The sequence below is a fragment of the Mytilus trossulus genome, chromosome 14 (genome assembly GCF_036588685.1).
Source record: "Mytilus trossulus isolate FHL-02 chromosome 14, PNRI_Mtr1.1.1.hap1, whole genome shotgun sequence".
In the NCBI taxonomy this organism is placed as follows: domain Eukaryota; kingdom Metazoa; phylum Mollusca; class Bivalvia; order Mytilida; family Mytilidae; genus Mytilus; species Mytilus trossulus.
This window is the reverse complement of record NC_086386.1, coordinates 40,460,451-40,472,692: the sequence shown is the minus strand read 5'-3', so window position 1 is coordinate 40,472,692 and position 12,242 is coordinate 40,460,451. Positions and strand designations below refer to the sequence as shown.

Here is a 12,242-nt window from a genome sequence, read left to right as displayed (position 1 = left end):
ACAAGTCAGGGATATGACAGGTTTTGTTCATTCGTTTTTTATGTGTTTTGTCATTTGATTTTGTCATGTGATTATGAAATTTCCGATTGGATTTTCCTCTGACATCAGTATTTTTGTGATTTTACTTTTTAGACAGTATTGAGATACCGTTTGAAAAAATGATCGTATGGTGCTTAAAACAATCACATAAATGACCATAAACAAATTTAAGTGAATAGTATTTTAGTACAACTATAACATGTATCCTGAGGGTTAATGATAACTTTGTCCGAAACACGGAAACAAAAAGGTCATCTAACACGAGTATTAATCCTACGGACACAAAATAATAGAATATTCATATAATTCCTAAATCGACCTCTATTCACTATGCGTCGTAAATTTTTGCATTGACCAGAATCAACCATCACTTAAGCTTATACAACGCAAAGGATTCTAAAACGTAAGAATTTAATTTTTTTTCTTTTAAATGTCGATTAATTTTTTTCTATCTCAGCGCAAAAAGAAGAAAATCTTTTCGAGGGAAGTTTGCTAATGTATAAAAAGGTTTAAGATCTTACATTTGTTTACATTATATGATTCGCCCAATAACCGCTGAAAGTTTGTATTATGTTTTTAAGGTATATACCAATTGAGGAATTATGAATACATTTTTTTTAAATGATAGTTTCAGGTTATTGTGAGATGCTGTCATTTAAATAGCAACAATGTATAGAAAACATTTAGATATGATTTAATTTTGTTATATCATATAGGAAAGTGAAATACTGAAATGAATAGACACTTTAAACAGCTAGTTTATCTAAGTTTGGTTAAAATGAGCAAAGAAAAATCGCTTATGATTAATCTACTTACAAGTGAATAATTTAATCTCATTAAATTCATAATCAAAGAACGTCAATATTGGAAGTGAAATAAAGGGTAAACCATTCTAATACATGTAAACACGATTATTAAGACATAGTTTTAACTGATGACGGGAAAACAAACAGACTTAGTAAAATAAACGAGTTGAACGAGTTTGTTATCTAATTATATTTAAGTTCATGTTTATGTCGGGTTATATGACCGTCGACAGTCTGCGGAATAGCAACAGTTAAGGGAAAACGGTACTATTACATTTTCACATCATTAGGTTGGCCTTTTCTGTATCCAAGGCAATCAAACTAGTAGCGCTATGATTTGATGTAAGGGTACAATATATTTTTTTTATTTATCTATGAATAACTGCAGTGTATGTATTTACAATATAAATTCTGAAATATATAATTGCAGTGGGCATGGATAACACAAACAAGCTCCGTTGGAAGTTGGTCATGATACTATTGGCTTTAATTTTAAAACAGAATGATAAAGTACTAAAACCACATATAACTGTTTTATTAGTACTGGTTTCCCTTTTAATTAGATGGAGTATAGACTAAATACGGGTGAGGTTTATCAACATAGTTTAAATAATATTTTTTTAACATTTTGTTGTTCATGCCAAAAGTAAAAAAAGTGTCATGAACAAAACCAGAGAGGGCTTAATCAAATTTCCATATTAAAAAGATGCATTTTGATAACATTTCTTTTAAAAGTGTTGAGATTAAGGAATAAGAAACGAATAGTTACAGAATTAAACACAAACACCTCATTGAGAGAAAGCCGAGAATCATTATTATGCTGAAATCATATATATTTGTTATATATTATTCGCTTTATAAATTCTATTACACTACACATGTGGTGTGAGATTCCGATATTGAATTTGTATATTTGTTATAAAACTTAGAAGATGACACTTTACGAATTGTTGAGAACTTTTCCGTATTTCATGTTTGTTTTAAATGTTGAGGCTAATGATCGCACTAAATCATGGAGAAAGTGATAATCACGTACACTTTAGCTTATCATTTGTCACTGATGAAACAATCATTGATTAAAACTCAAAGATTTGCAGCCTTGCAGGTGATATGTATTTACCGTGACTTGCTATTCAATTGTTTTTTTAATTGTAAGTAGTTGAATTGAGAATACCCCTAAATATCATTTGCTCAAACAATTGACTAATGAAAAGACGTGTATACTGGATACGTATCACTGGTTTCACCATATTTTATTTACTGGTCGACATGCATTTATCAAATGGATAAAATTTGAAACAATTCTGTTGAATTTAGGTTCTACCACTGCATCGCGTTTGATAAAATATTTATCCACTCGAGACGTTCAGATTAACAAAGTTAAAATGCACTTGAAGTACTTCAAGCGTTTTAGTATATTTAAAATTCAACTGTCGAGAGTAAATAAATATTATAGTGCACGAGATTTGGTGGTCAAATCTGTTTTTCTATTTTTTAGATAATAAACAGACAATCTTAATCCGTTTTATCAAACAATCTGCAAAAGGATGTGTAATTTTTTGTAAGGTCATCAGGCATGATCGCCTTTTTTCATAAAATCCCTATAAGAATTTCAGAGAAAAGCAAAACACTTTAGAACCACACGTTGATGAAATAAAAGTAATCAGCAGGTCAAAAAAGGAATAAATTGTGTAAGAACTAGAGAAATCTGTAAATATATAGTTTGTTTCTCAGTTAATGGTTTTTAAGACAATCTAAACTCTGATACTTGACAACATTAATATTAGAAAATTTCCAGTTGCAATATGTCGGGTTGGTGAGACGGTTATGAAATCAAAAACTGAGCTTGGGTAAGAATTGAAAAAAAAAGTATAACAAAAGACCGGACCAATTTCAGGAATCAAATATGTACAAATTATTAGTCTTACTTATATATGAATATAAAAAAAGATGTGGTATGAGTGCCATTGAGACGACTCTCCACAAGAGGCCAAATGACACACAAATTCATAAATATAGGTCACCGTACGGTCTTCAAAGCCAATGGTCAACTATAAAAGGCCCAGAAAAACAAATAATTGGGTATTTCAGAGAACGTATTGATGCATACATAGAAATTGCTAACTAGGTGTTTTAGGACTTGAATAAATAAGTGAACTAAAGTCCATGAATAAAGCTAAAGACACTCTCAAATAAAATCGAAAAAAAAGAGATAGGATTTCTAAATTAAGGAAAGGCTATTCAATTGAGTTACTTGCGATCGTCATTGAAACGGTGATAATGTATAATTGTATTCATAATAGAAACACATCTTGGTTAGCAAAATAGAAATTTGTAGCTTTGGTTTCTTATGCCACGCACGAATAATTGGAACTATATGTTGTCAATTTTGATGGTTTGAATGTGTGTGACTAAATTCAAAGAGATATCTCCCTCTGCACCCATTGATCAAGGACAAAGCAAACTAAAGACCAAAATTCAAAGTCTATTGAAAATATGTACCAAAGGCTAAATAAAGCGACAACGTAGTAGTGGATTTGTATTTTTTTAACCATTTCATAACTGACAAAACTATCTAGTGGAAGGACTACCTTGTGAATTAACTATATATGAAAGATGTGTGTAATACAGAAGAATTCATATGAACAGTGTAACTATATAGAAATGAATTGTGAACCCTCATTGAAAAGCATAATATGGCGGAAGAATATTGACAGAAAACTACAGAGTACTTATGACCGTACGAATGAAAGAAGATGGGAATATGATGAACAATGAATTAAAAACATAAATTTGTTTTGTTGCTTAGGAACGAGAAATGTAACACATTATTCCAATTATTACATAGTGACAAATGGGATTTTCGGTTAAAGACCCTCCATTTTGTTTTATATTCGTATGTAACTTTCGTACATTATGTTTATAAATTACGTTGATGTATACTGCACTTATACAGACAAAGAATGTTACAACTAAGTTATTATCTAGAGGTGCGGTATGTTGAAGACCCATTGACGGCCTGTGGTGTTTATGATTTTTGATCGGGTTGTTGTCTTTTTGACACATTCGCCTTTTTCATTCTCAAATTATTTGTTAAAATAACCAAATTAACGTTTTGTTATACATCATATGTGACATTAGTACATGTATTCCTTCAATCCCACTGACATATGTATCCTGCATCAAATTAATAATCTTTTATGTAAACAAGAAAGAATGAACCACACTTTGGATTCGAATAGTACCATGAAGAATGTGAACATAATTAAAATACTTTACATATTGTAATACAGTCATACTTAACATTCGTACATGTTCTACTTCAATCCCGCTGATACATGTTTTCTGCATTAACTCAATAACCGTTTATATAAACAAGGAGGTATGGACATTAATTTAAATTCGAACAGTAGCCTTATCAGGACATACTGACGAATGTGAACATCATTAACAGACTTTACAATCATACTTGATATTTTACATGTTCTACTTCAATTACGCTGATACTTGTATCCTGCAGCAAATTAATAACATTATACTGATAAGGACAACTGAACAGATAAAACTAGGAAAGAAATAAACAGGGAAAATTCCGCCAGGTCTTCCCCTCGTGGTTAGACAGGAATTCAAAACCGAAAGTTATACTTTACGATCACGTACTATTTGCGATCTTTTTTTTATAATTCCCGAAATCTTTAAGTTTGTAACTAAATTTATTACCATATCGACTTCGCTGTTCAAACGGTTTCTTTATGTTATAATACTTCTAATAAATAAATATAGGTTTAAGTTTTGAAAATCAAATGACGGCGTGCATTACATTATATTATAATATGGTTTTCGTGTATCATTACTTCAGGTGACGTCTCATTTATAACAGCTGAACATACGTGATAGGTCAGCTTTCCTTTGCCCTCTATCGTCAATGAGGGTTTACTTTAGATGGGTCGACTTACCACTTCAGATGACAGAAACCAATCCAACACGCTGTACAGTAAACGTTTGTTTATTGCGTAAATTCCCGCGTCAACAGTCACTCCAAAACCCATTGTAGATGGGGATTGTTATGCCGACTGACGTTCGTGAGCTGTATGAGTGAGACTGTGAAAATTAATGTTAGTTTTTCTTTTTCGGAATAATCAATATTTTTTGGCGTTTATCTGTTTTGATTAGTAGCATTGTGATGTGTTATGCTCTTTGTTAGATTGTTGTTTCCAAGATATATTCACCATTTCTATTCTTTATTCAATCTTGAAATATTTCTTAATTTTGAAATATATATACGCCAATGTTCTGCATTTTTAATAAACTGATTATAAAAAACAACCCAACAAATGCCAATCATTTCACATGTATAAGCAAAATGTAGGTGAGATAATAATATCGCTGCACTGAATAGTTTATCATTTGTTTTCAGACCAATAAAAATATTCATTCTAAGTACATAAATTAATCCCATTAACTCTTAACGCATGCAATGTTCATGATCTTATGGATAATTTGTTCCATGCACATCGGAAATCCATATAATTATGTTAACGGAATCGCTCTTCTGGCTTTATCCTTAGACCTTGTTGTATAATTAGATATACTTCATCCATATATTACATATATTTATTCTATGTTTCAATTGACTATCATATAACAAAATCGGAATCATCTTTTTTTTTTGAAAATTTGATTCGTTATCTTTATACTTGATTAAATAATATGGCTCCTGTTGATAATAGAAAAAATCCAAAACCATAGATTTTATAAGTCAAGGTTTAAGTATGTTTAATAAACGATAACAAAATTGTATAATGAAGAAATGTTCTGTATTTACAATTTTATATCTATTCGAAGTGGTTAAATATTTTTCAACATTGATGAACATTATTTCATATGAATTGTAAATGCTGTAAACTTGGTACATATGTGAAAAAAATATATATATATATATATTTTTATAACAAACTAATAGTTCATCAATATATTTACGAACAAATTTCTTGATAATTTATGCAAGATTGAACCATATCTTTGCTTGTACGTATACATATTTTCTCGCTTGAGGTGCATTACACCAGTGACATTTAAATCAAATGATGTTAGCTATCACAACATTACTAATGTGTATAGTAAAGTGTGTTTCAAATATTACCGGTTATATATATTATAATATGTAGCCAGGTATATCATTCTATAAAATCTTCTAAATGAAGTATTCAGGTTAACCACAGTTAAGAAGTTAACCTTACATACAGTGTGGATTGACGATCTGTTGAAAAATTGTATAATTCGCGTCCGGGTTCATGTAACGGAATTTAAACTTGAATTGTTTTTGTAACAATGACATTTTTAATGGTTTTACATAATAAGTTGACAGACGACACCTCTAACAGTTAAACAGATACTTTTACGATACTGGTACATGTAAGTACATTTGTAAGTTTACATTAATGGGTGGTATAGGATGTAACTGTTCCTGTACACAAATATAATGTACACATATTACACGTTAAATGTATACACAGGCGTTTGTAGGTGTTCAATTACGCACATTGTGTCGGTTATTATTTCCAAAAGATACTAGTCAAAATCTTAAGAGTATCCATACACCTACAGGGACAACTTACCTGTCTTCCACTTCTTCTATATGTCCAACAAAGTATCTAAGCCAAAGTGATGGCATTGTGGTGATATAGGAGATTAAGCCAATACGGAAAGATTATTTTATGGAAATTTCATCTTAAAAACCGATAATATACAATAATTTGTAAAGTCCAGCCATTTTCGTTTTAACTTCTGTTAATTTGATTTTATTTTTTATCACACATATTCCCATTTTCAAAAAAGATTACTAGATTTGGTAAACCATGTCCTTAAAATTTAAAACAATAACAGTCATATTCAGTAGAAATAAATTTTATAGTTATTTTTTTCACAATAATATAGTGAAAGTCACTCTTGATTCTGTATGAAAAAAGTTCAAATGCTTAATATAGGATTCAATGAAATAATCTAACAGGGTTTGAGTCGTGTGTGTGTGTGTCGGGACTTGACGGATTAAAGGCATACGTAAACATGTCCTAAGGGACTCAAATTTAGAAATTTCATCAACACAAACAATATGCACAATATTAGATTATTTGCCATAGTGTGGCTTTAAGAAAAAAGCATTCCTTAGAACGGTTCGTGGCAGATGCACGATTTTATAATTGAAACTTAAAAAGACTTGAATTCTTCCCTATTCGTGGCAAATGCACGACTTATACCCCTCACACTTTTAATGTTCTTCGTCTTTATTCAAATACTTAATATTTATAAATAGTATTTATATATTCACAAAACAATGATTAAATGCATAATGTCAAGTTTTATAAACACGTTATTTAAATATAATATTTGTTATAAGGTGATTTGTTGTTTCTGCAATGTACTTTAATAGACAACTTTCGAGTTCGATGCATTTCCGTCAAAAAATCTGGTTTTAGTGAACGTCTTTTGTGCGTTTAAGGGCGTCCTCACTTCCATTCTAATGTTGAATGAGTGGTCGGAAAACTATTATTCTATATTGTACGAATTATTCGGCAAATTGAATTCTCAAAATTGACAATCAGCATTGCTGTCATTAGGAAATTGTCATTAAGTACCTACAGAACAACCGTTATTTCTAGTTTATCCTGCAGAGTGACGATCACTAAGACGCTTGATGAACGTAAATAGTGCAGGAATACAGGCGACCCCCTCTATCTTGTAAATGACGTCATAAAGGCGCGTATAATTGACGATTTTTCTCCGGTGACGGATGAAATCGAAAGTGGTCTATTGATATACAGGTAAATTAGTAAAATCAAAAACACACTTTTCATTTATTTATGAAGAATTATGATACACATGTAATAAGGAAAAAAACCTGAGATGCATTGCAAAAACTGTAATAGAAAAAAGAAGATAAAAAAAAAAATATAGAAATTTACTTCGAATTTATATAAAAGGAAAAAAACCCTGAACATTTCAAACAATGACGGAGAAAAAGCTTAATACAGAAAAAAATCAAATTAAATTAAACATATAACAAACATAGTTCAAATTAAAACTGTTATCTAAATAGTAGACCATTATTGAATTTTGTGATAACATTTGGTGTCCCTTATTTACTTTGGAAATCCATCTTACACAAGAACATGTGCAAGTAAGGCAATTCACAGTTAGATATTCCGTTTTGTTACCAATAATATATCGGTCACACATTTATCAACATTTATACATAATACAAAGGTGAGGTTGTACATTACATTCTTTTGCGACGGAGCCATCTACCCATCTGTGTACGCATTACCCACTACAAGAACAAGAATGAAATCAATTTATCGGTTCAACGTACAATATTGGTCCCTCTGAAGCATGTAGATGATGTTTGGCGTTAGAAGGATGACATCATACTTCTGCAGAAACTGCAAGCACCTTGGTGTTTAGATCAATTCAATACTAAGCAAGTGTGTAAACGTAATGAACACAAACGAAAGAATATTGAAAAGAAAAACAGGCTTGGTGATTCCAGGATAACAACATGACATTATTGTAACACTATAGCATGTGGATGATGTTTGGTTAAGAGCATTAGATGAAATAGAAACAAGCAGACCACTTTAGAGTTTGAGATATAATATCATCATCTAAAGACACATGTATATTATCCACACCCAAACATCTTCGACTTATGAGAAACAGCATAAAGCTTTTCAGTTAAGAATTATCAAACTCTTCACAGAGTGAAAGCATCATCACCACAACCGAACGGGCTTTGAAATAACCAAAGGCTAGTGATCTAAACAGAAACTCAAGGATAACAACATGACATGAGTTGAGTATGCAGATTCAGCATCATATATTATACATACTTATAACATTGTGCTTGACTCTTGTTACAATCGTTGTGAACTGTTACCTACCAAATAAGACTATTTACCGGATTTGTTATCACATAAGCAACACGACGGGTGCCACATGTGGAGCAGGATCTGCTTACCCTCCCGGAGCACCTGAGATCACCCCTAGTTTTTGGTGGGGTTCGTGTTGTTTATTCTTTAGTTTTCTATGTTGTGTAATATGTACTATTGTTTATCTGTTTGTCTTTTCATTTTTAGCCATGGCGATGTCAGTTTGTTTTAGATTTATGAGTTTGACTGTCCCTTTGGTATCTTTCGTCCCTCTTTTATCCTATTCTTCGACTGTGCCAGATTGATACAGAACATGCTTTATCAATTTATGAATATAAAACAGTGGTATACTATTGTTGACTTTATTTAGACTCTAATAAATCTTGGCATAGATTAATGAAACTTCCAACATGGATTTATTACAAACGGCAACCTATGTTTTACAAGACAGGAATAGGACAAATAAACCCTTTTATAACATGATGCATCTTTCACCACACACATACCCATACAGATAATATAAAAATGCTTCAAAGTGTTGTTTTAAACCTACTCATAACACATGTGATAATACACGAACTATTTGGTGCTTATAGCTCATAACTAAAGTATTCAGAAAAAATATATTTATTCTTTTAAATATATTTTTTTTCAGTTTTTAAAAAAGAAATCGTATGCTTGCATCAACTAACAAAAAAAAAGGATTAAGTTTACACTTGAGCATTGTTAACATTGTTTTTAATAGTGCCGGTTTCTAAATATTATCACAACTTCCCTAAGTTCAGATTTGACTTAGCATCCATATCTCGATAACCTTATCAAGAATAACTTCCTTATATTTTGACGTATGGGGATTGTTTCAAAGGCAGATGCAGTTGCACGTGTCTAGCATAAGACCCCCCCCCCCCAATAAAAAATTAAATAAAATTGCATCATTTCTCTTACTGCAGGAAAAGAAAATAATGGACCGATAAAAAGTAAACCTACGAAAAATTCAAATCTTCCCTTGTAAAGTCTCAAACACATGAAACGAATGGTAATCAACAGTGATATTCCTGACTCGGTACTGGTTTTTCCTTATATCAAGTTAAGTGTATTAAAACTAAATAAGCGATTAACGTATTAAGATTTTAAAAACAATACGTGTACAACTATTAAACAATGATTACATAACGGTTATCAAACGTCTGTTAATTACTATGCTAATTGATGTAAATTTGGCCATGGCACCACATAAAACATACCAAAAGATGTAGATAACAAGACATCTCTGTAGAACTAATCTATTTATGTTATGTCGTAAACAAATTTTTACTAAGTGATAAAAGATCATTCATGGGGGAAATATAGGCTAGGTAGTTTCTGTTGTTGTTATTTTCTTATTAATTTAATTTTGGATGTAAAGCGTCTTCTGATTTGCTGAAGTTGTTTTGTTTATAAGCTCATAGACATAATTTGGTCATGTGACAATGACCATCATTAACGTTTTTCACGGTTTATTCCGATTTAAAATGGAATTTAGAATTAAATTCTATGAAATGAATGTAATATTTTTTCTGTCTATTCGATATAACATAAAAAATGTGGTGCACGCTTTAAAATAACCCGCTACGCGAGTTATTCAGTGTGCACCACATTTTTATGTTATTTATTCATAGACAGAAAAACTATACATTCATTCCTTGCATAAAGAGTGAAAGGAGGATTAATCCTATTAATTAGTTTTTTGTTGACTGCAAGTGTTTAGGACATAGTGTGCCTGCGAGGGTTAATCCAACAATCCGTTCAAACACAGGGAATTAATAGAGTGTTATTTTAATGTTCTGTACTCGTGGTTTTTTTATTGCTCAATGTATTCATATATGATAGTGGAATACTATATCAATATGTTTTATCGTTTTATCTTATAGGTTTGCGTTTGGTTGAGAAATGATCAAAATGGTTTGGAATCCACCCAACACACTCATTGCATCTAAAATGCCTGCTCTACTGCAGAATCGGGGAATCGTTTTCGGTTACCGTCAGATAAATCAGCCGTGGAGTTATTATGCGAGAAGCATCTGCCAATTTCACAACGAAACCTTTAATATATGGACGCATTTGATAGCCATAGTCATACATTTAAGTATGATTTACCAGTATGCCGACCAATGCGACTTTTATCGTGACAAACACTCATGGACATTATTAATTTTTAGTGTTTGTTGTATATATTCCACAACAATAAGTGTAATAGCACATATTTTTCATAGCAAAAATATTGATGCACATTACAGCTTATTTCTGTTTGATTACACAGGCGCGTATCTGTACGCATATGCTTCCGGTTTGATAGCCATCTACTACTTTTCAGATCCATACACTTATGACATGATCGTTAATGAGTACTTGGTCGCCCATTTGATATTCTCTTTTGGTGGCGTTATTCTCATGTGTATTATGAAAACAAGCTTTGGACATAAAGACCACCAGAGGACCAGGAAAGGCTTACTTAGCTTGTTTTTTTCATTGCACGCAATTCTTATGTCTGCAACAGTAGCAAGAAAGTATTGGATTTCACTTAATGGCAACACCGAATATTTAGCTTCCATTACTAACTATAATTGGATTTATTTATATTTTATACTTGGCGGATTATCGTACAGTTGCCACTCGCCAGAAGTGTTTTTTCCGGGCATGTTTGACATTATTGGACAAAGCCACCAAATATTTCATATATTTGCAACACTGACTCAGATATTACAGATACGCGCAGTGCGCTTTGAAATTTCAAAAGGGAACGCTCCATATGGACATCCGTCCTTGCCATCATTCTTTATATTATCAACAATGTCTTTGGGAATTATCACTTTTATATGTGTATTTATCATTAGAAAATATTTTCCAGTACAAACTTCAAAAAAAGAAAAATAAACACAATTGAGCTGTTTTCTCAGTCAGTCTCTAAATCGGAGAATTAATTTTTACTGTCTCAAATCAAAAATGTCAGAGGTTTGTTTTTATTCTTTGATTCTATATGACATTTGTTGATTTGATATCTGTTAAAGAAAAATATTAACTTTTACTGAACTATGGCCTTGAAATAATATAATTATAAAAAAAAGTTCACAATTTGATTAATTAAGACTACTTCAAAAGCATCCTTGCTGATAACAACACCTTGCTAAGATTGATGAAAAAAAGCAAATTATAGGTGTTCTTCATTAACAATACCGTTAGTTCTACTGCTGGCACACGCGACTGGCTGCAAACGAGACACAAAGGGTATCTGAAACAAAACAAAAAAGAGTTTTATGCAACACTTTCAGAAATGACAAGAATTCCCATCGTCGTATGCATTTAATGAAAATGTCGTATGGGTCTTTTTAAGAAGTAAAGACTTTTACCCAATAGAAGAGTACGTTAGAAATGTCTATAAAGTTGGAATTGTCTTTGCTAGGAACGTATTATCTTTAAAAAATATATTCATTAT

The 12,242-nt window shown here is 31.4% G+C and overlaps 1 protein-coding gene across 2 annotated transcripts; it reads left to right on the top strand.

Annotated features, from left to right (window-relative positions):
* Positions 1–336: 336 nt before the first annotated feature.
* LOC134696730 (membrane progestin receptor alpha-B-like) lies at positions 337–11,840 on the top strand. 2 transcript variants are annotated; one of them, XM_063558656.1, is made up of 2 exons: positions 337–442; positions 10,681–11,840. In XM_063558656.1, exon 2 carries the CDS (start codon positions 10,700–10,702, stop codon positions 11,681–11,683), a length of 984 nt encoding a protein of 327 aa, XP_063414726.1. In that variant the 5' UTR covers positions 337–442; positions 10,681–10,699; the 3' UTR covers positions 11,684–11,840. The 2 variants fall into 2 exon arrangements, with proteins under 2 accessions (XP_063414726.1, XP_063414725.1); XM_063558655.1 differs by lacking the exon at positions 337–442 and adding an exon at positions 5,926–6,260.
* The last annotated feature ends 402 nt before the right edge of the window (positions 11,841–12,242 follow it).